Source organism: Mustela nivalis, assembly GCF_964662115.1.
Source record: "Mustela nivalis genome assembly, chromosome: 9".
In the NCBI taxonomy this organism is placed as follows: domain Eukaryota; kingdom Metazoa; phylum Chordata; class Mammalia; order Carnivora; family Mustelidae; genus Mustela; species Mustela nivalis.
This window is the reverse complement of record NC_139028.1, coordinates 111,750,902-111,770,989: the sequence shown is the minus strand read 5'-3', so window position 1 is coordinate 111,770,989 and position 20,088 is coordinate 111,750,902. Positions and strand designations below refer to the sequence as shown.

At 48.9% G+C, this 20,088-nt stretch overlaps 1 protein-coding gene across 3 annotated transcripts; it reads left to right on the top strand.

Moving 5' to 3' along the window:
• The first annotated feature begins 869 nt into the window (after window positions 1–869).
• Window positions 870–19,901, top strand: PLAAT5 (phospholipase A and acyltransferase 5). 3 transcript variants are annotated; one of them, XR_014316204.1, is made up of 7 exons: window positions 870–1,048; window positions 1,929–2,013; window positions 3,988–4,096; window positions 7,136–7,250; window positions 8,209–8,471; window positions 10,347–10,635; window positions 19,773–19,901. XR_014316204.1 is itself a non-coding variant. In XM_082748263.1 (6 exons), exons 1-6 carry the CDS (start codon window positions 958–960, stop codon window positions 10,437–10,439), a joined length of 750 nt encoding a protein of 249 aa, XP_082604389.1. In that variant the 5' UTR covers window positions 870–957; the 3' UTR covers window positions 10,440–11,264. The 3 variants fall into 3 exon arrangements, 2 of the variants coding, with proteins under 2 accessions (XP_082604389.1, XP_082604388.1); XM_082748263.1 differs by lacking the exon at window positions 19,773–19,901 and having other exon boundaries at window positions 7,136–7,244; window positions 10,347–11,264; XM_082748262.1 differs by lacking the exon at window positions 19,773–19,901 and having other exon boundaries at window positions 10,347–11,264.
• The last annotated feature ends 187 nt before the right edge of the window (window positions 19,902–20,088 follow it).

Below are 20,088 nucleotides of genomic sequence, written 5' to 3'. Positions count from 1 at the left end.
TGCCTCGGCTCGTGCTCGCTCTCTTCCAGCTAAATAAAATCCTTAGGAAAAAAGAGCAAGGGCGTAATAGAAGAGTCGGGAGAGGTTATCTCTCCTGAGGCAGAGGGAGGCAGGGAGATAGGATAAGGGACCAGCGCACCCGTGGGAGCATCTGTGCTAGGTATATTCCCGTTCTTAAGTAGACTGGTGCGTCCCTGGAGAGTAATTTTATTACATTTCACAATTACATGTATTCCACGTTTTCTTTCTTTCTTTCTTTCTTTCTTTCTTTCTTTCTTTCTTTCTTTCTTTCTTTCTTTGTTTCTTTTTTTAAGTAAGCTCAGCGCCCAGCATGGAGCCATCCTTGGTCTAGAACTCACCACCCTGATATAAAGACCTGAGCCATTATCGGGAGTCCCACGCCTAACCGACTGAGGCACCCAGGGCCCCTCCCTGTGTTCTTTTGTATATATTACGTAGGATATATAATTAGTTACAAAATATATAATTTAAGTTATATAAATAATTCAAATAAAAACGGTGACTCCCTCAAGATCTTCACTCCCGAGCGTGCCGCCCCAGGCCTGCCCAAGGTGGCATCAGTGCGTTTGTCGCTCCTCCATCCGCTTCTGCAGCCGCGTCCGATGGCACCTCCGGCCTTCGTGCCCACTGTTTGCGCGGCCTTCCACCTAACCCACCGCACCCCCTGTGACCTCCGCCGCGACTTTCCTCGCCTTTCCTGGGCCTCTAAGCGCGCCCCCCGCCACGAGCGCCCTGTCTGTTCCCCCAGCCGTGCGCACGGCGCCCGCGCGCCCCCGCCGTTTGCTGCGCGCCCCGGCTTCGCGGCCAGGCGCCCCCCTGCCCCCTTGCCCCCCGCAGGTCCTCACCGCGCCGCGCCAGCGCCCCCCACCCCGCCGGCTCCGCCAGCCCCGCGCAGAGCCGACGGGGTCCCAGCCGGTGCGGAGCCGCAGAAGCGGGATGGGCCTGGGCCCCGCCGCCCGCGGGGAGAGAAGGCGTCGCCTCTCTCGCTTCCCCCGGCCCCGCCCCGGCCCCGTCCCGGGAGCCGCAGGTACGCTGCTTGGGGACCGGCCACCAGCCCCCGGCGGGTCCGCTGTGCTCTCCTCCGTCGGGCCGCAGGAACCCGGCTCCTCCATCGGACCCCAGAAAAGGCACCAGAGATGCCTTCAAGGCTCCTTCTCCTAGCTAGGTGCTGGCGGTGCGAAATGCCGGTTAACCGGAATGAGCGCACGCTTGGAGTGATCTTTCGTTGGTAATTCAACCAAAGCGAGCCAGGCGTCCAGCGCCTCCCTCGGGTGTCCCCCCTCTGACTCTGTTCGGGGTAGAGCTGGAAGCAGAGTTGGCAGCTCCAGGACAGCTGACGATGGCTCTAGGACTCAAGGGCCGCTGAAGCTTCTGCTGTCAGGTTTAGCCCCCGGATGACTGGGATCTCACTTCGTCCCCTCCCCGAGCTTATCCCTGGGAGTTCCAAAGTCTCTTCTTTCCAGGGGAACTGAGACCTCTCCAGCACCCAGTCTCACAATCCACTCACTCCCTCACCCCAAATCTGAGGGCTGACCGGGCCAGGCACGGTTCTCGACTGGAGCTCTGAGCCCACCTTCACAGAGATGTCAAGATGCTCGCTCCAACAATCCTTCCATAGATTTTGTTCCTTGTAGGTGGCAGTTGTGGTTTGTTTTTCATTTATTTTTTTAAGGATGTTATTTATTTATTAGAGAGAGAGGGAGAGCGTGAAAGCACAAGCAGGGGGAGTGCCAGAGGGAGGGGGAGAAGCGGGCTCCCTGTTGAGCTGGGAGCCTAATGTGGGGCTTCATCCCAGGACCCCGGGATCATGACTGGGTCTGAAGGCGCTTAACGGACTGAGCCACCCAGATGTCCAGGCAGTTGTGGTTTAAATAGCACCCTCCTCCTCACCCCCCACCCCCTATCAGAAGAATCATCTCAAGCGTTGGTCCAGCTCTCGCCCAAGGAGCCACAGCAGGGAACCTCAGAGCTGAGCAGAAGCAGCCAGGAGGGGTAAGAGTCTCGGTGTGGAAGGACTAGGTCTTCCGGTGGGGAAGACTTTGGAGAACCGACTTTGGTAGCAATCTTATAAAGCAAATCCCGAGCTGGTTTCCATAGGAACCAGCCTACTTGCCCCCTAACCAGCGAGGGGAGAGCGGCTGTGCACTGGGTAATAGATGACCACCAGGCCTGGGACTGGCTGGCGGGACCTGCTGGGCAGCAGTTTCTAGCTGCAAAGCCTCCAGAACCCTGAGAACTGGTTTACCGCGTGGCCACGTGGTCTCACTAATGAATTATGTGATCTTGCAAATTGCCTCAGTTCACTTTCATTAAAAACAAGGTTTGCTTCAATTTGCAAGGACCTGGATGGAACTAGGGAGTATTATGCTAAGCGAAATAAATCAATCAGAGAAAGATGATTATCATATGATCTCTTTGATATGAGGAATTTGAGAGCTGGGGGTGGGGGTTGTGAGAATAAGGGAGGGAAAAAATGAAACCAGATGGGACTGGGCAGGGAGACAAAGGATAAGAGATTCTTAATCTCAGGAAACAGAATGAGGTTTGCTGAGGGGTGGGGTTGGAGCCCGGAGGATTAGGGTGGCTGAGTTGTGGATGTTGGGGAGGGTAAGTGCTATGGTGAGTGCTGTGAATTGTGTTAAGCCTGGTGATTCACAGACCTGTAGCCCTGGGGCAAATAATACATTATATGTTAATCCTAATAATAATAATAATAAAGCATGGTTTGCTTCTTTTTAAAATTGTGAGGGTCTGACTGTTCCCCAAAGAGCTATACTCCATCCCCGCACACTATACTTTGGAGAAGCGGTAAAGTATGGGGGAAAGGCAAATAAAATGCCATTTTTTGGTTGATAATGTACCAGATATGTATATATTATGCTCTCTTTCTCTTTTTTTTAGAAGATTTTATTTATTTATTTGACAGAGATCATAAGTAGGCAGAGAGGCAGCCAGAGAGGGAGGGGGGAAACAGGCTTCCCGAGAAGAGAGCCCCATGCAGGGCTTAATCCCAGGACCCTGGGATCATGACCCAAGCTGAAGGCAAAGGCTTTAACCCACTGAGCCACCCAGGCGCCCCTCTCTCTTTTAACCCTCTCGACCCTCTAGACAACTCTGAGATGCAAATACTCTCATCTCTGTTTTATAGATAATCAAATTGATGTTCAGACACATTCATTTACTAGCTCAAAGTTGGATAGCAAGGATCAGAGCCAGGATTCAAACCCCATATTTATTTTTTTTAAGATTTTTTTTTATTAAAGTAATCTCCACATCCAGTATAGGGCTTGAACTCACAAACCCGAGATCAAGAGACACACACTAGAACACTCTACTGACCGAGCCAGCCAGGCCCCCCAAACCCAGGCCTTTTTGACCCCAATATATTTCACTATATTATCCCAAAGCTATTCCTGCCGTTGGTTTCAGTCCTCTCAAAATAACGTTTTGGTTCAAGAAACAAAATATACTGATTTCTTTCAAGATATATGCAGTTACAGTATTGAGGCATAATAAGATTTCTCAGATTTATGGACCTAGTTGTTGGAAGAAACAGCTCAAGGGGTTTGCCTCTCCCAGTAGGATGGGCAGAAGGAAGGGAGGGAATAGAGCCCTGTTGTATTTCATTAGAAGCCATTATGGACCGTTACCATTTCTTTAAACCTATGTACAGGTGTCATTTTGATAATGTAAGAAAGATGATCAGCAGTAAAAAAAAAAAAATCCTGAAATCTACTCAGTGCTATCATTAGCAGTTTAATGATCATTCGAAATGCAGGAAACGGCAATTATTTTGTAAGGCAGCTAAGAGCGTGATCACAGAAACACGCTTTGGGGAAACCGTTTCTTTCCTAGGGTCTCGAAATTGAAAGAGATTTGAAAATCACAAGTCTGAAGTAATACAGAATTTCCAGTAATGGTGAAATGTTGTTACTCGTTAACTCTGTGATCACAAAATTCATCTAGGGAGAAGCCCGTAGTTAACTTGGAGACCACACCCAAGGAGAAAAGAGCAGAGTTGAATTCAGCCCCGAAGCCCGAGAGCGCCGGGAAATTGGCAAAGCAAGCCGCTGAGGTGGGAATCCCAAGAGTTCTTTGCGTGTATCTTTACTACGCCCGTGACTTCTCTACAGACTCTTTGCTTTATTTAGATTGTGTGGCAGGTTGAAGTGCATATTGATTTGGGATATTGGTTGTGCCTTAAAATTTTTTTTGAAAACAGCTTTGTTGAACTCTATTAAGCTTTCCTGAGCAATAACTACATAAGGTATACATTTTTAAAATATACTGTTGGATATGTTTGGTATGGTGTGTGTACACCCATGAAACCATCACCACAGTCAAGATAATGAATATCTCCATAACTCCCGAAACGTTGTTTTCTTTTGTAAATCCCACCTCTTCTCCCCCCTCCCCCCTCCCCAGGCAGCCCCTGACTGGCTTCTTGTCACTATACATTAATTTGCATTTTTTAGAGAATTCCTCAATGGAATCATATTGTCTGGGCTCTTTTTGTCCGTCTCCTTTCACATAATTTCTTGTAATTAAAGTTATATCCATATTGTTGTGTGTGATTAATAGTTCATTCCTTTTTATTACCGAGTAGGAATGCATTGTATGAATACACCATTGTTTGTCCATTCACCACTTGATTGGCATTTGGGCTGTTACCGGTTTTTGGCTATTAGAAATAAAACTGCCACGAACATTTGTGTGCACGTCAGATGTTGTACAGACAGATCTTGTCTTTTCTCTTGGGTGAATACCTAGGAATGAAATGGCGAGATCATACGGTAGAAGTTTTTTTTTTTTAAATTTTATTTATTTATTTGAGAGAGAAGGGGTGGAGGGGCACAGGGAGAGAGAGAATCTCAAGCAGTCTCCCTCTTGGAGCACAGAGCCCTCCCGGGGCTCAGTCTCAGGACCTTGAGCCAGAGGCAGATGCTTAATTGAGCCACCCAGGCTCCCCCATATGTAGTTGCATTTCTAACCTCCTATTTTCCAAACCGGTGGTGTTGTTTTACATTCCCGCCAGCAGTGTGTGGAAGTTCCAGTGCCTCCCCATCGGCATTTGGTTGTCTCTTTAATTGTTGGTATCGTCACAGGTCTGTAAGGGTCTCATTGTGGTTTTAATTTGCATTTCTCTAAGGACTGACGATGTTGAACATATTCCATATCCATCTTCCTTGGTGAAGCTTCCAAATCCTTTTGCCCGTTTCCCCCCTTGGTTTCTTCAGAAATTCTGTGTCCGTGCCTTTCATCAGATACATGCTTTGCAGGATCCTCTCAGTGTCTGTGGCTTGTGTCTTCATTCTCTTAACAAGAGCTCTCGAAGAACAAAGTTTTTAAATTTTGATGAAGTCCAATGGATGGTGGTGATGGTTTTGTAAATTTGTAAATTTTGTACATTGTAGTTCAGAAAAGAAACAGGTACCCTCTTTTACTTCTGTGAATTTTTGCCAGGCAAAGGGCTGTCCTCCACCAGGAAAATAGAGCTGGCAACTGGGAGGTGAGATACAACCTTGAGGAAATTAGACTAAAGTGGGCAAATGGTTGAATAAGTGACAAAGCCATTGTGAAGCTGATGGGTAGGTGGGGCCATTTAGCTTCACAATGTGAAGCTAGATGATCCACTCCAGGGCTCCCCAGGTCTCTGTGGGCTCTGACTGCCCAGCGTGCTTTCTCAGGGAGTAACCAGTGAGCAGAACTTCTTCCCAGGACCCCTCCTGGACAAACTTAGGGACAGTTTGGGAAGGATGCATAGTACAGAAGGAGGGGATAAGAGAGTTCTTTTTCTTTTTCCTTTTTCTTTTTTTTAGTTTGGGTTTGCAATTGCAAAAGCTCTACGTTTTCTTTCTTTTTTTTTTTTTTTAATTGTGCTAAGACAGCGCACTTTACATGAGATTTACCCTCTTAATAAATTTTTAAGTACACACTATTGCATTGTGCCCACATACAGGCATGTGTGGCACACACACACACACACACACACACACACACACTGTCTCTTCCCTAGGCCTCTTTGAAGGGATAGAGTATCAGCACTTTGGGTCCAATCAAGAGATAGGAACTACCCAGTAGATTAAACAGGGGAAAGGTTAAAAAATTGTTAAACTATATAAGAGTAACTATAAGAAATGAAGAAACTCAACATGGCCTCCCAGGCCTGAGGGAGAATTCTCAGGGAAGGACAGACTTGGAAGGGGTTCCCTAACCTCCTCATTAGAGAGGAGATCAGAGAAGTTTGGTTTGGCCAGGGGGCGGCGGTGGTGGCGGGCTCTCAGCAGGTGGTTTGAGCATGCAGACTTGGGGGGACCCTCCGGATCAGTCCATGTGGGATCCGTGCAGAGGGAGTCAAGACACCAGCAGGTGCTGGAGGTGTTTGGGCACTGATTTCTCTGTGGAAGGGCTGAGAAAATGACTGTCGGAGGCTTCTGGCTCAGGTAGAGCTCCGCCGGAGGTCCTCACACCCATCACTGACCATCCCTCTCCCCCGCCCTGCTGCAAGCCAGAACCTGCAGGAGAACCCTTCCCTTTTGCAATGCTTAATGAAGTGCTCATTTTTTTAAAAATTTTTTTAAAGATTTTTATTATTTATTTATTTGACAGAGAGAGATCACAAATAGGCAGAGAGGCAGGCAGAGAGAAAGAGGAAGAAGCAGGCTCCCTGCCGAGCAGAGAGCCTGATGCGGGACTTGATCCCAGGACCCTGGGATCATGACCTGAGCCGAAGGCAGCGGCTTAACCCACTGAGCCACCCAGGCGCCCCTGAAGTGCTCATTTTTAAGGAGAAAAGCTTAAAAGAGCTCCAGCACATATCACAGAGCTTATCTGGAGGGCACATTTGGAGCCCAGTGGCAATACATCGGCCTCTGGCACCGTTAGCCTGTGGCTTTAATAGCCCGAGTGACAGCAGGAGAGGAGCAGCCTCCCCATCCTCCACTACCCACCATCCGTGGGAAGAGAGCTTCTGGCAGCCTGGATTTCTATAAAGCAATGAAACCCTGTGTCTTCAGGCCAACTCTAGCTAATCCCCCCCGCCCCCCAGACAGGGTCTCCGGAGTTCCTTGGGCAGGTGCAGCTTCTTTATTTTATCTTATTTCTCCCCTCACAGGGCAAACCAAGGCCCAGACCCGGAGACCTGATTGAGATTTTTCGAATCGGCTATGAGCACTGGGCCATCTACGTGGAAGACGACTGCGTGGTGCATCTGGCTGCCCCGAGTAAGGGTGGATACTCTATTGACATATTGATATTCACATTGAAGTTAGCAGAGTAAGAACAGCGCATTCCTGGCCCTCAGTGGACTGGGTGACGGAGCTTGATCTCTGTCCACCCAACGCCCCTGAGCGTCCAGCCCTGGACGCAGTGCACCTGGTGGCCCTGTGTTCGTTGAGCCTCGGTGTCCTTCCTCCTATTTCTGAGGCTTCCCCAGGAGGGGTGCAGATGCCTGCATGTTCCGATGGCCCCTAGATGCTGCTTCCAGCTTCCTGGCTCGTCGCCCTGCTCTTTCTGACTGTCCCCCGACACACAGCTTTCCTTTCATTCCTCAAGGTCGCCTAGTACAAGGCTGAGATTCAACTGGTGACTAATTAAAATTTAGTGGAGATTTGATGGGAGGATGTGGTGATGGAAGAAGATAGAACAGGAGACACACTTAGTCACAGTGGTCCCCTTGGGCGAAGGGACTAGGAGGCGCTGGGAGAAGGGGAGGCTAGGGGACACCCCTGCGTATGCTCTGATGCCTTCTGAATTTTGCATCCTGTGTTAGTACCGTCCACTCAGGATGAAACTGCAGAAGGGTCCTGGGACCAAAGGCCTGTGGCCACACCATGCTCACGGCCCTCACCCCCAAGGCTCAGTCCTCCTGCTCAGGTCCCGCCTCCCCCCTGCAGGGCGAAGCCCTCTCCTGTGCCCCTCTACAGGAAAAGATGCTCAACATCATCTGTCATTTAAAAAAAAAAATGCTGATGGGCTGATCTCCAGGTGACAGGTGTCTCACTGGGGTGGCGAAGGCGGGGGCGCAGTTCATGTCATCCACTTGCTGTCCTCGGCCATGCTAAAGCCGAGGCCTCGGAGGGAAGCCGCTTGACGCACATCTTAGATGAGCCAGTGCACTACCCGCCTCCCCGCCCCCAACCCCACTGTCCCTGCAGCTTTCCAGCTTCTGTTCCTCTTGGTCCCCAGGTGAGGAATTCGAGGTGGGCAGCATCACTTCCGTCTTCAGCAACCGCGCGGTGGTGAAGTGCAGCCGCCTGGAGGACGTGCTGCACGGCTGCTCCTGGAAGGTCAACAACAAGCTGGACGGGACGTACCTGCCCCTGCCCGTGGACCAGATCCTCCGGCGCACGAGAAAGATGATCAACAAGATCGTGCAGTACAGCCTGATCGAAGGGAACTGCGAGCACTTTGTCAATGACCTCAGATACGGCGTGCCCCGGAGCCAGCAGGTGCGGCGACTTTGGCTGGGACAGTGGCCTCTGGCTGAGCCTCCCTGGGGCTTGTCATCTCCTCGGTGATCCGAGCGGGGGTCAGTGGTTTCGTGCTCTTTGCTGAGCCGGGGGCCTTCTCCGTCCACAGGACTTCACCGTTCAGGAGGTGGTTTCCCCTCTGTCAGCCCGTGGAGGAGTGCAGAGGCTCTGGGCTGTAGAGCTGGGACCCTTGGTCAGACTCTTCTTTCTGTTTGTTCTTTCACAAAACGGGGGTACAGTGACGTTTGGGGCTACATCTGGCCCACAGACATGTTTTGCTTGGATGGGTAGTGTTGTTGTTGGGTTTTGTTTTTTTAATTTGTATGTCTTACCAACACTTAAAAATATAGAAATTTTAAAGAAATATTTTATTTGTTTATTTGACAGAGATCACAAGTAGACAGAGAGGCAGGCAGAGAGAGGGGAACTGGTCCCTGCTGATCAGAGAGCCTGATACGGGGCTTGATCCCAGGACCCTGGGATCATGACCTGAGCCAAAGGCAGAGGCTTTAACAATTTTTTTTTTAAAGATTTTATTTATTTATTTGACAGAAATCACAAGTAGACGGAGAGGCAGGCAGAGAGAGAGAGAGAGAGAGGGAAGCAGGCTCCCTGCTGAGCAGAGAGCCTGATGCGGGACTCGATCCCAGGACCCTGAGATCATGACCTGAGCCAAAGGCAGCGGCTTAACCCCCTGAGCCACCCAGGCGCCCCCCCAAATATAGAAATTTTATATAAAAAGATCTGGATTCACAGCCATTCTAGAACAACTGATGGATCAGGCCCTGAGGCCCGTGTTCTGCTGGCCGAGTAGTGGCTGTCTCTTTAGATGGGGCGTGTGGGGGTCGACGTGCCACCTGTGAGCTTCGCCTGTCTTACTGGCCTGGCCCGTGCTGTGTTTGGGTACGTGACCCCCCACCACACAGGGTGGGGATAATCCCAATGAGGCACAGTCCATGTGTTCAAGGGCTTTGAAAAATAGCTCAAAAGATCTGTGACAACCTGAGCGGCCCTCTTTCCTATTTGATCCTTACTAAACCCCATGAGAGGAGTGGAAGGTGCATTTATTATCCCCTTTTTGATAGATTGAGACATGAAGAATTAAAGAAGGAACACCTTTTTTTTTTTTTTTTTTCTGCTTTTTTTCTGTGGCTCTTGTGTCCCCTCAGGGTACTGGGCTCAAATCCCAATGCTGGTCTCTCTGTCGTTGCTGAGCAGGTCACACACACTCCACCCCCCCCCCCCCGCCCCGTCCCCTCCACTTTGCGCACCTTCCTCCTTTGTTTCTGTCCTCTCCCGGCCCGCACTCCATTCTCCGAGGCCTCGCTCCAGTGTAGGGGGGCTTGGGGGTTCCGGTGTCAGGGATCTCCCATCCCACGACATTTGTATATGACAAGACCCTAGGAACCAAATGGAAGCCAGGGAGCCTTCTCTGGAGTGTGGGCCACGCTCAGACACTGATTCCTACCATGACTTTGTCCAAGTGAGTTCCCCTCCCTGGCTCTCAGATTCCCTGTATGTAGATGAAGGTCTCAGTGGCTCAGGCACGCTGAGATCCTTTGCCTCGCTGCCCCTACTCCAGAGGCAGACCCTGGGTGAATGGCTCTGAGGGACCAAGGAGGCCAGGAGCCATGGATGATGCCCTGGAGGGACAGGGAGTGCGTCTGCCTCGGATGTCCCATTCTGGGCCATTCCGACTTCTCTAGGTCCCTGGCCATGCTAGGATCTTTGGAAATAGAGGCTAGCCCAGGTTACTTCCTCCTCCAGGCAGGCCGGGTGCTGAAGGGGAGTGATGGGGCAGGGCACAAGCCTGGGATCACCCCTGAGTGTCCTGTGGACTGGTCCGCTTTGCAGGTGGAGCACGCACTGATGGAAGGCGCGAAGGCTGCGGGAGCGGTCATCTCGGCCGTCGTGGAGAGCATCAGGCCCAAGCCCATAACGGCCTGAAGGAGCTCGGAACGGCAAGCAGAGGAGGAGCTGCTCTCATCAGCAGGGACGACGTGCCTCCTTGCCTCCCCTTGCCTTCTTTTTCCATAGCCCCACTCGAGTAAATTGTGAACTTCTGGAAGAATCTAGAATGTATCCAAAGACCCTTCCAGAAATACATCCAATATATGTGATCCTAGATCCGTGGACTCTCGGGGTGAGAAGAAACTAATATTTATTATTATGTAATATTTATTATTATGCTTCTGTTAGGCATCAGGCTCCGTGCTAGGCATTTCCTAGGCTTGTGTCATCTCCCTCCCGGTGGGAAGGGTCTTGCTGGTTTCTCAGGCTGACTCTGGTCTGTGATGTTTGAATACCACCTATGCCATCCTGGAAACCTCTGCTCGAACATTCCCAGGAACAGAGAGCTCTTTTTCAGAAGTTCTTGTTCTTGAACTAGAATGTCTCTAGCTTGTCGCCCTCACGCGCGTCCAGCTCTTCCTGACCCGCAGCGCTGTGCGGGGGGGAGGAAGGCTTGAAGGAAGCTCAGCGGCTTGCTATGCAGGGTCCCCTGTGCTTAATCCAAAATCATACACCAGCCTTATTCTCTATTGCTGAACACCCCGTGCTTTAAAGTATAATCAACATTTACTTTGCTTTTCTACCTTAGAATTACTGGAAAGTCGGAAATAGTTGTTTTCACTGATTTCAGAGAAATACTTAAAATAATTTCCTCCGCGGACTTCTGTGCGCATGAGGGAGAGGAAGGAGTGATTTTTGTGTGTGTGTGTGTTGACTGCTGTTGGCATGAAAGCAGATCTAGAATGAAGACCAGGGCCTGTTGGTGCTAGAAGGCTAGACAGGGCCTCTCAGAATGGCTAGGAACCGTGAGTGATGTGGACAGAAGCAGGACGGAGCCCCCAGAGCATTTCACACGAGATCTGTTAGGATGGCCCGTGAGCCTTTCTCCTGTTTGGACGAAGTAGACTCTCAGCGAAACTCTTCCATTTCTTCCCCCTCCCCCTCTTTTCCTAGCAATCCGAACTTGACTGCATCCTCCTGTTGTCTAGATGCTGGATCTGGATGTGTGTCTCTGTCTTGCATCTGCCTTTTCCAATGGCCTCTCTCTCTGCTTTGTGTGGGGGTTCCAGGGGTTGGTTGGTGGAGCGCAGGCCCTCATTTCTGTGAATCACGAGGAGGATAAAGTCGTTATTACCTTGAGTCCCTCCAACCATCTCTTCCCCACCCCCTAGAATCCCCTGAGCTCCCACTACTACTCCCTTCAGCTCCTTTTTCGTTATGGTCTAGATTGAGGCTTCCTTTGAAGTAGAACCCAACCACCAGGAATTCATCTCCTGTAAAGTATATTCCTTTTAGTTTTGAATTAACTCTGTCGTATATTAGTGAACTTTTTGATTCTGACTCTGCCCTCCCAGACCGTAGTAATCATTCATCCAAAAAAACAGATTTGTTTGGTAAACAGACAGACAACTCCCCCATGCCAGAGAGTGGGGCTCATCTATCTCTTGCTTAGGTCTGTCTGGGACAGAAGGACACTTCTGGGGTTTCTTTCAGTTTGCAGCCAGTGGGGCCTCAGGCCTCAGTTGCGTATCAGGTTTTACGTTCATTCATTCATGCAACAAACCTTTTTGAGCGTCTAGCACGTGCCACATCCTGGCTCTCCCCACCTTGGCCTGAACCCACCGGCAGCGCTTAGGGACAGCAGCAAGAAGTTGCATCGGTTGGAAGGACACAAGACACAGTGGGGCGTGGGGTGGAGAACACCTGCTAGACGGCGTCTCCTCCTGCCTCGCAGGCTGCGAGCTCTGGAACGCATGCCCTACACTTTGTAGGTGTGGGATGGGAGGGAGGAGGGTTTCTTAAAGTGCTGTTTACAAACCTGGGGCAGCTCCTGCCTTCTATGGTCATAACTGCATTCTCTGCTTTGGGTGGAACCACTCGGGTGAGCCTTCCCCGTCTTGGAGCTGTAAGGCACATACCTGCTGTTCCGGGAAAGCCATGTGAATGCCAATGTTTTCGAGATGTTACTCACAGATCTCTTGTTTGTGTGCCTTTTTTCTTTCTTTTCTTTTCTTTTTTTTTTTTTTTTTTTTTTTTTTTTTTTTTTTTAGTGTTTTGATTGCTTTTCCCTTTGGGGGGATAAGGAAGTGGGCTCAGTGGTGGTGTTGGTCCACTGGGCACGTCAAAGGGAAAGTCAAACAACTTGACTGTGCTGCGTCCCTTCACAGTAGGGGGCCCAGTAGTCATGACACATGACCCAGCAGGGGCTGTTCTCAATCTGGGTGCTTGGCTTACTGATTGAAAGGGCGACATCAGGAAACACTAAATGAGCTCTGTGAAGATTATTATGAGGGTCAAAGGATTTGTTATCACTGGCTGCAAGTGGGAGAGAGAGAGTGGAAAATATGTCAGTCAGGGATACCAGCTGAGTCAAAGAATGAAGCCCTCCTCTCGGGCATCAGACCAGAGGCCGAGGGGATACATGAGCAGAGGGAGCAGAGATAAGCTGCTCCCAGTGTCTTCTAATGCTCACAATCACCTTTTGTTCTTCTCGAGCCTTGTCTTGAGAAGAGGGATGAAGGAGCCGGGGTGCAAGGCTGTGGTACCCAAGACAGTGACTGCTGCAGAGACAAGGGGCCCAGGGACTGATGGAAGCAGTCCGTCAGAATCAAGCAGACCCAGGACGGGGGGGGGTTGTTCCAGGTCAACATCCTTGGGAAAACCTTGGGAGGGAACTGGGTCTCCTGCAGTCACACAGGAGGGGAACTTGGTCAAAAAAGTAAGATTTTATTATTATTTTTTATGGAAATGTATGTATTTTTAATTAAAAAAATTTTTAGTGCATGTATAATTAATATGCAGCATTATAGTTATTTCAGGTATACAATATAATGTTTCAGCAATTCTACAGTTGACCCAGTGCTCCTCGTGAAACGTGTGCTCTTAATCCCCCTCTCCTGTTTCACCCAACCCCCCCCACCTGCCCTCTGATAACCACCACTTTGTTCTCTGTATTTAAGAGTCTGGCTTTTGTTTGCGTTTTTTTCCTCCTTCGTTTTGTTTTTTACATTCCACTTACGCGTGAAATCATGTGGTCTTTGTCTTTCCCTGTCTGACTTATTTCACTTAGGCTTATACCCTCCAGATCCATCCATGTTGGGGCAAAGGCAGGATTTCGTTCTCTTCCGTGGATAAGGAGTATCCCCTTCTCTATGTATCTGTCACATCTTCTTTATCCGTTCATCCATGGGTGGACACTTGGGCCGCTTCCGTTTTATGACTTTTGTAAATAATGCTGCAATACACATTAGGTTGCATGTGTCCCCCTCCCTTTTTTTTTTTTTTTTTTTTTGAGAGAGAGAGAAAGAGAGAGAGAGCAAGTGTTGGGGGAGGGGTGGAGGGAGAGAGAGAATTTTAAGCAGGCTCCAGGCTGAGGGCAGGGTTCCATCTCACAACCTTGAGATTATGACCTGATCCAAAATCAAGAGTCAGACTCGGGTTGCCTGGGCGGCTCAGTTGGTTAAGCGTATGCCTTTGCCTCATGTCATGATCCTGGTGTCCTGGGATCGAGCCCCAGGCCTCCCCATCTCTTATTTCGTCCACCCCCCACCCACCTCCCCTCTGGTAAACATTAGTTCTTTACAGTTAAGAGTCTCTTTCTTGGCTCCCCACCCCCCTTAGCTCGTTTGTTTTGTATCTTAAGTTCCACATAGGGGTGAAATCCTATGGTACTTGTCTTTCTCTGAGGGACTTATTTCACTTACTATAATACTCCCTAGCTCCATCCCTGTCATTACAAACGGTAAGCTTTCATTCTTTTTTATGGCTTAGTTTTAAATTTTTTGAGGAACCTCCATCCTGTTTTCCACAGTGGCTGGATCAGCTCGCGTTCCCACCAACAGGATTGCGTTTCCCAATCCACAAAAGCAAGATTTTAGAGGGAAGGCTGGCTTCCGAATCTGCGGGTCTTGGATACTTGAGCCAAACGTGGTCTGGCCCAACATAAGGGCTGTGGGAACTGAATGCACTGCCTTCTAATGGTCATAGACCATTTTGACTCCCACGCTGCTCCTACTGAAGCTTCTTTTAGCTTAAGCAGAACAGTAAATGGTCATACAAACTTGGGGAAGGCTCTGCGAGCCACATAAGGTTCTGTTCTCTTGAACTGTCTTTTCCCAGCGCAGGTGAAACCATCCGTCAGTTAGGCAGAGCCTGTAATGAGAAGACAACTGGGCCCCATGGCTTCTCCCTGGCGCAGAAGAAGTGGTTTTGGTTTTGGGTTTGTTTTCTTTTTTTTGCTTTTTTATGGTGGGTATTTTTTAATCGTTTGGTGACTCAAATTGTTCAGCTTGCTAGGTTTAATGTAAAAGATTTTTATATTTGCTTTCAGACAGATATGCTTAAAGTTCAACCCCAGGGTAAAGCATGTCTGAGTCTGTGGCCACGTAGGGGACGCTTTGTGAATGAATACTTTTGGGTACTTCTGCTTCTGCTTCAAAAGAAACGCTTTCCAGGAAATCAGGGGAGGCCACACACCCTTGTTCTCTCGCCTCGATGAAAGACGGTTTCCTTCACCTTTCCCAGAACCTCAGAGCAGGGGTTAGGGTGGCAGTAAGGAGTCGTGAGTCCGAAAAGTCCACTGTGGCTCCCATGTCACAGCCCAGAACCTTCTCTCCAGGCATGATGTCATCAAGCTGCTGGTGTTTACCAGGAATAGAAATGGGGCAGCTCTGGGTGAGGCGGGGAGAGCTCTCTGTAGGCAGCAGGGGACAGGAGGTGGAGGGCAGCATCTGTTGGGTGGGAAGCCTCTCAGACGTGCTCTGCCAGCCATTGGTAAGAATTCCACACTAGGGACAGACGACAGTAGTAATAGTGACATTCATGGAGTGTGCACACTGTTCTATTTTAAATGCTTTAGGACCTCCCTTGACCGTATGTTTCTTACCTTCACTGCAGACTCTGTGGCCCCTCAAACAGCTGCCCCCGCTCAACCCACTTAATCCAGGGCTTTACGTGGGTACATGTTCATAGCAGTAATGACTCTGCTTGGTGAAGTAAGGACATCGAGTGGCTTTACTTTATTTTTTTTTAAGAGCTGCTTGATAATGAACCCAGAGATAACTAGGGGAAGAGAGTACTTAAGGCTCAAAGATGCAGGACAGTGTGGGCAGAACCAAGGACTGCATTCTCCGCGGGGCCCACCAAGCAGAGGTAGAGTCCGCACATAAACCCAACGGCGGGTCTCTGGCTCCTGGCTGAGCAGGATTAGAGATTAGTCGGGAGGATGAACTTTTGAGGCTGATCTGTGCCACCTTTGGGATGGACGTGTTCTGCAGGATTCCGGCACTGAGCTGTGTTTGCCCACACACAGTCACGATCCACAGAGCCGAAGCAACATGGTGCCATCATCTTTATGGGAGGTGGAGAAAAACTCAGTCTGGGGAGGGACAAGGGAGTCACAGGACATCAGAGTCTCTTTGATACGAATGGCAAAGAGCATCAACTGGAAGATTAGTCTGTAAGGTTGGGTTTGGAAGGGGTGGGGTTGGCGGGGCGGGAAGGCTTACCCATCCTTGTCACTCAAGATCTCTCTCTCTCTCTTTTTAATGACTATCATCTTTTAAAAAAAATATTTTATTTATTTATTTGAGAGAGAGAGAGAGAGAGAGAGAGATCACAAGTCGGCAGAGAGGCAGACAGAGAGAGAGGGGGAAGCAGGCTCCCCGCTGAGCAGAGAGCCCCATGTGGGGCTCGATCCCAGGACCCTGAGATCATGACCTGAGCCGAAGGCAGAGGCTTAACCCACTGAGTCACCCAGGCACCCCGTCACTCAAGATCTTATACCCACATGGCAAGCATGAGGATCCTGGCAAATCCATAAGAACAAAAATGTGGGAAGATACGTATGTATCATGACTGATCTGTCATTCTCCAAATATGGGGAATTATTCTGGGAGAGACTTCTTGAATTCTTCTTGTCTAGATATTCCCAGAGCTGCAGGCGGACCTGTCTTAGGGCCCTCTTAGTTGCAAAGGTTGGAAAATTCAACAAAATAACAAAGTGAGGAATTTATTGGTGTAAGTGACTGTCAAATCCCGGAGTAGATGAGGACCGCTGCATTGAGGGCTTCATGACATCCGCTTGAAAATAACGTAATGGGCCGGTTCTGCAGAACCATGTGATTCTTGTGGGTTAGGAAGTCAAGGACTGGGAGAGACAGAAAGAGCAAAGGACTGCAGGACGTCTTGGCTTGTTTTCTTCCCGTTGGACCAAGAACATGTTCTGATGCCCAAAAGGTGATCCTTCCGTCCAGACTCATGGGACAGACGCTGGGACCCAGAGTCTGAGACAGAGATTTGCTGTAGGAAGTTCACTGGGGGAGGAGGAGGCAGCAGGACCAGGCAGAGAGAGTCCGGCAAAAGCCTGAGCCAACCTACAGGCGACCTCGGGAGACTCAATGGACCCTCCGGGCTGTCCTTCAATAGCGGGCCTCTCTACTTATCCGCTGGTGGCTGCAGGCTGTCGAGGATGAGGGGGACTCTCCCAGAGAGCGTCTCAGTTGGGAGCTGGGAGCCATCAACACTGTCAGCAGGTGGGAACGTGGGAAATTCATCCTTCGGTCCTGAAGCAGGTGGCGAATGGACAGGACACCACATGCGTAGGCCACCCACAACAGTTTCTACTATACTTAACATTTTCTGGGCGCCCTGATGGTTTCTGGGGAGTCGACAATTTAAAAAGACCCCCTGAGAAGTTCCGCGAGTGGAGGAGATGTCCACGGCCGGGGGGGGTGGTGGTGGTGGTGGTGGTGGTAAGGGGGATGGGGGAGTTGGGGAGCGGGGGTGGGGGGACCGCCCTGTTGCCTGCCCTTTGCTATTGATGCGGTTCTGTCTGCAAATACGAAAACCATCTCTGTTTGGGGGATGTTTGGAATTTACTCAACACCGGTGTCAGAGTTGCAGATCAGATTTCCTCTAAAGCCACGTAACTAGGCTCTGCTCAAATATAACTTCGAAAAAAAAGAACGTTCCGTCTGTTTAAAGTCCCAGCTCCGCCTGATGGCAGACTTACTCAGCCATTTCAGGTTTAAACCGAGCCATTTCCCGGTATTTTCTTTTCTTTCTTTTGCCCACGGATGATACTGAGGTGACACGGAAGAGGGTCGAGTGCGGTCTCTTTCCTCTCCCGCATGGCTCGCATCTGCGGTGGGTGAACTGTTCCACCCGCGGTGCGACCATCGCGAACGCCTGGCGGAGCATTTCCCGTGGGTGCAGTTCACACCGCTGTCCACCGGGGGGCACCGTCCTCCAGCTATCAGTTAGCTCCGGCTGTTCTCGCCGCCGGGGCCGCCGCCGGCGGCGCCACTTCCTGGCGTGCAGCCAGCCATCCATACTCCGCTGCTTCCTTGCCTTTGTGGCAGGGAAACATCTAGAGTGTTGTCAAGTGACAGGAGTTTCCTCTGGGAGTTGGGCACGAGTTCTTCTATTCTCAGTAACCCTATTGCGGGGGCAGGGAAGGGGCAGCACCTTGCATAATCGTCACCGGGAATAGCTCATACTTTAAGCCCTCCATCCTCTATATGGCAAAATTGTTTTCAGTAATAATCATGAAATAAGCAAATAATACTCACAGCCGGAATAGACAGGGAAAATTTTTAAATTGAATTTCGAATATATAACCAAGCAAGTAAAACAATCAGATAAAAGAAAACAACTAACACAAGTACCACTACTGCAATGCACCTCCTTATACCTTTGCTCCACAGTTTTTATTCTGCCTTGTCGTTTGAATTTGACCCTCTGGTTACAGCCTGATATGATATTTTATGTAAATAATTGTCCAGTAAGTAAATTAAAACAAAAACCACACACAACAGGATGGAGACCTCAGCAAAAGGTACAATAGAAGCGACCACTACTGTACCTAATGCTTTGTTTTCCTGTTTTGTTCTTTAGTTTTAAAAGAGGTGTGCGCTTCAAAAAATGTAGATTCCAGCTGGAAAATGCTATTCAAGTTCAGTGCAATATTTCGTTACATGAAATCAAACGTTCACCTGCCAAACAAAAGTGTGGCATCTCAAGATTGGCACTATGTTTTACTGGTGTAAATTTTAAACACTGATAAGACTCCAGATGGCAACGGAAAATGACATAATTTAAGTAATTCAAGTTCAAGTTTGTTTTCTTTCCAATCACTGAACTTTCATCATTTGTTTGAATCCACTAAGGGAAGGCAGGAATATGTCACACCACAGGATTGAAGACACGCACGTTAGTGCCCAGAGTGAGCTGGTGTGATTCTGAATCCTCAAGGACTTCTTCATGAATGAGAAGTGAGTGAGTCCACAGTGCGTGTGTGTGTGTCTGAGTGTGAGTGTGGCTGGGTCCACAGATATCTAGAATAAACTGCGGAACAGGCAGTGCCCCCAAATCAATGTCCATGTGGATACAATATTGATAAGTAACAAAACTGTACTCACTTAAAGCTTACAGATATATTATTAAAATTTAGCAGTCATCACATCAATTATTTTGAACTTGGACTGACAAAGTATTTTTGGGATGGGTGGGAAGAGTTTATCACTTATATTATTTTGAATGGCTGATGGATGGTAATAATAAAACAGAGATTGACTTGGAAAGTTTTATTGATTGTTTTCAAATTCTCTCCATGAATGCATCTCCTTATACCCTTGACTTCCTGCTAAGTGGGAGAGCTCATTCTTTCTATTTTGGATGGTGGGGCATATACTCTGACCAGAGTCCTGGATAAGCTCCTAGTCTCCTGTTGCTTCCTCTCAGACAGTCCTTCCCCAGCTCAGAAGGTCTTTACTAATCTTTGGGATGAAGGGGTGGTATGGAGGACAAGACTAACTAAATAAGTTGTCTCCCTAACTCTTTCCTATACTTGGACGAAGATTTCTGAACCCAAGGTAAATAATTTGCTTGTTTATCTTAACACGTTCCCTGCCATGACATGGTAATTCATGTCTAGTTTAATGACTCATTTCTAGCTGTTTGACCTGAAAAAAAAAAAAAGGTCTTAGGTAGGATGATCATAAAAACAAAACTGAGGCACTTTTGGAAGTAAAAGGGGACACTGAGTAATTACGCCAGGATAACAGGTGTGAGTTGGACAAACCAGGATGTACGATCACTCTAGTGCATGCATGAAGATGTTAACTGAAGATTGGTGTGTGTGTGTGTGTGTGTGTGTAGAAAAAATAGAACATGAGTTATTACTTAAAAATAATATCTTATGTTGCATAAAAATATAACACTGGTTAAATACTCCAGGCCTTTTAAAGATTTTATTTATTTATTTGACAGAATGAGAGAGAGTGAGAGCATGAGACGGGAGAAGGTCAGAGGGAGCAGGATTCGATCCCGGGACTCCAGGATCAGGACCCGAGCCGAAGGCAGCCACCCAATCAATTGAGCCACCCAAGCGCCCCCTGCCCCAGGCCTTTTAAATACATTTTTGATGATATAGTTCTAGCATTCCATGTATTTTTTATTTAAAAAATTTTTTATTTTAGAGAAAGAGAGAGTATAGGGGGGAGAGGCAGAGGGGGAGGGAGAGAGAATCTCAACCAGACTTCCTGCTGAGCATGGAGCCTGATGTGGGGCTCAATCCCACCACCCT

What these genes read in the sequence shown, in the direction of transcription:
- PLAAT5 (XM_082748262.1), top strand. Translation starts at nt 958, where the DNA reads ATGGGCCTGGGCCCCGCCGCCCGCGGGGAGAGAAGGCGTCGCCTCTCT. An exon ending in TGGCAAAGCAAGCCGCTGAG is followed by an intron (nt 4,097 to 7,135) that starts GTGGGAATCCCA and finishes CTCCCCTCACAG; the next exon opens with GGCAAACCAAGGCCCAGACC. An exon ending in TCTGGCTGCCCCGAGTAAGG is followed by an intron (nt 7,251 to 8,208) that starts GTGGATACTCTA and finishes CTTGGTCCCCAG; the next exon opens with GTGAGGAATTCGAGGTGGGC.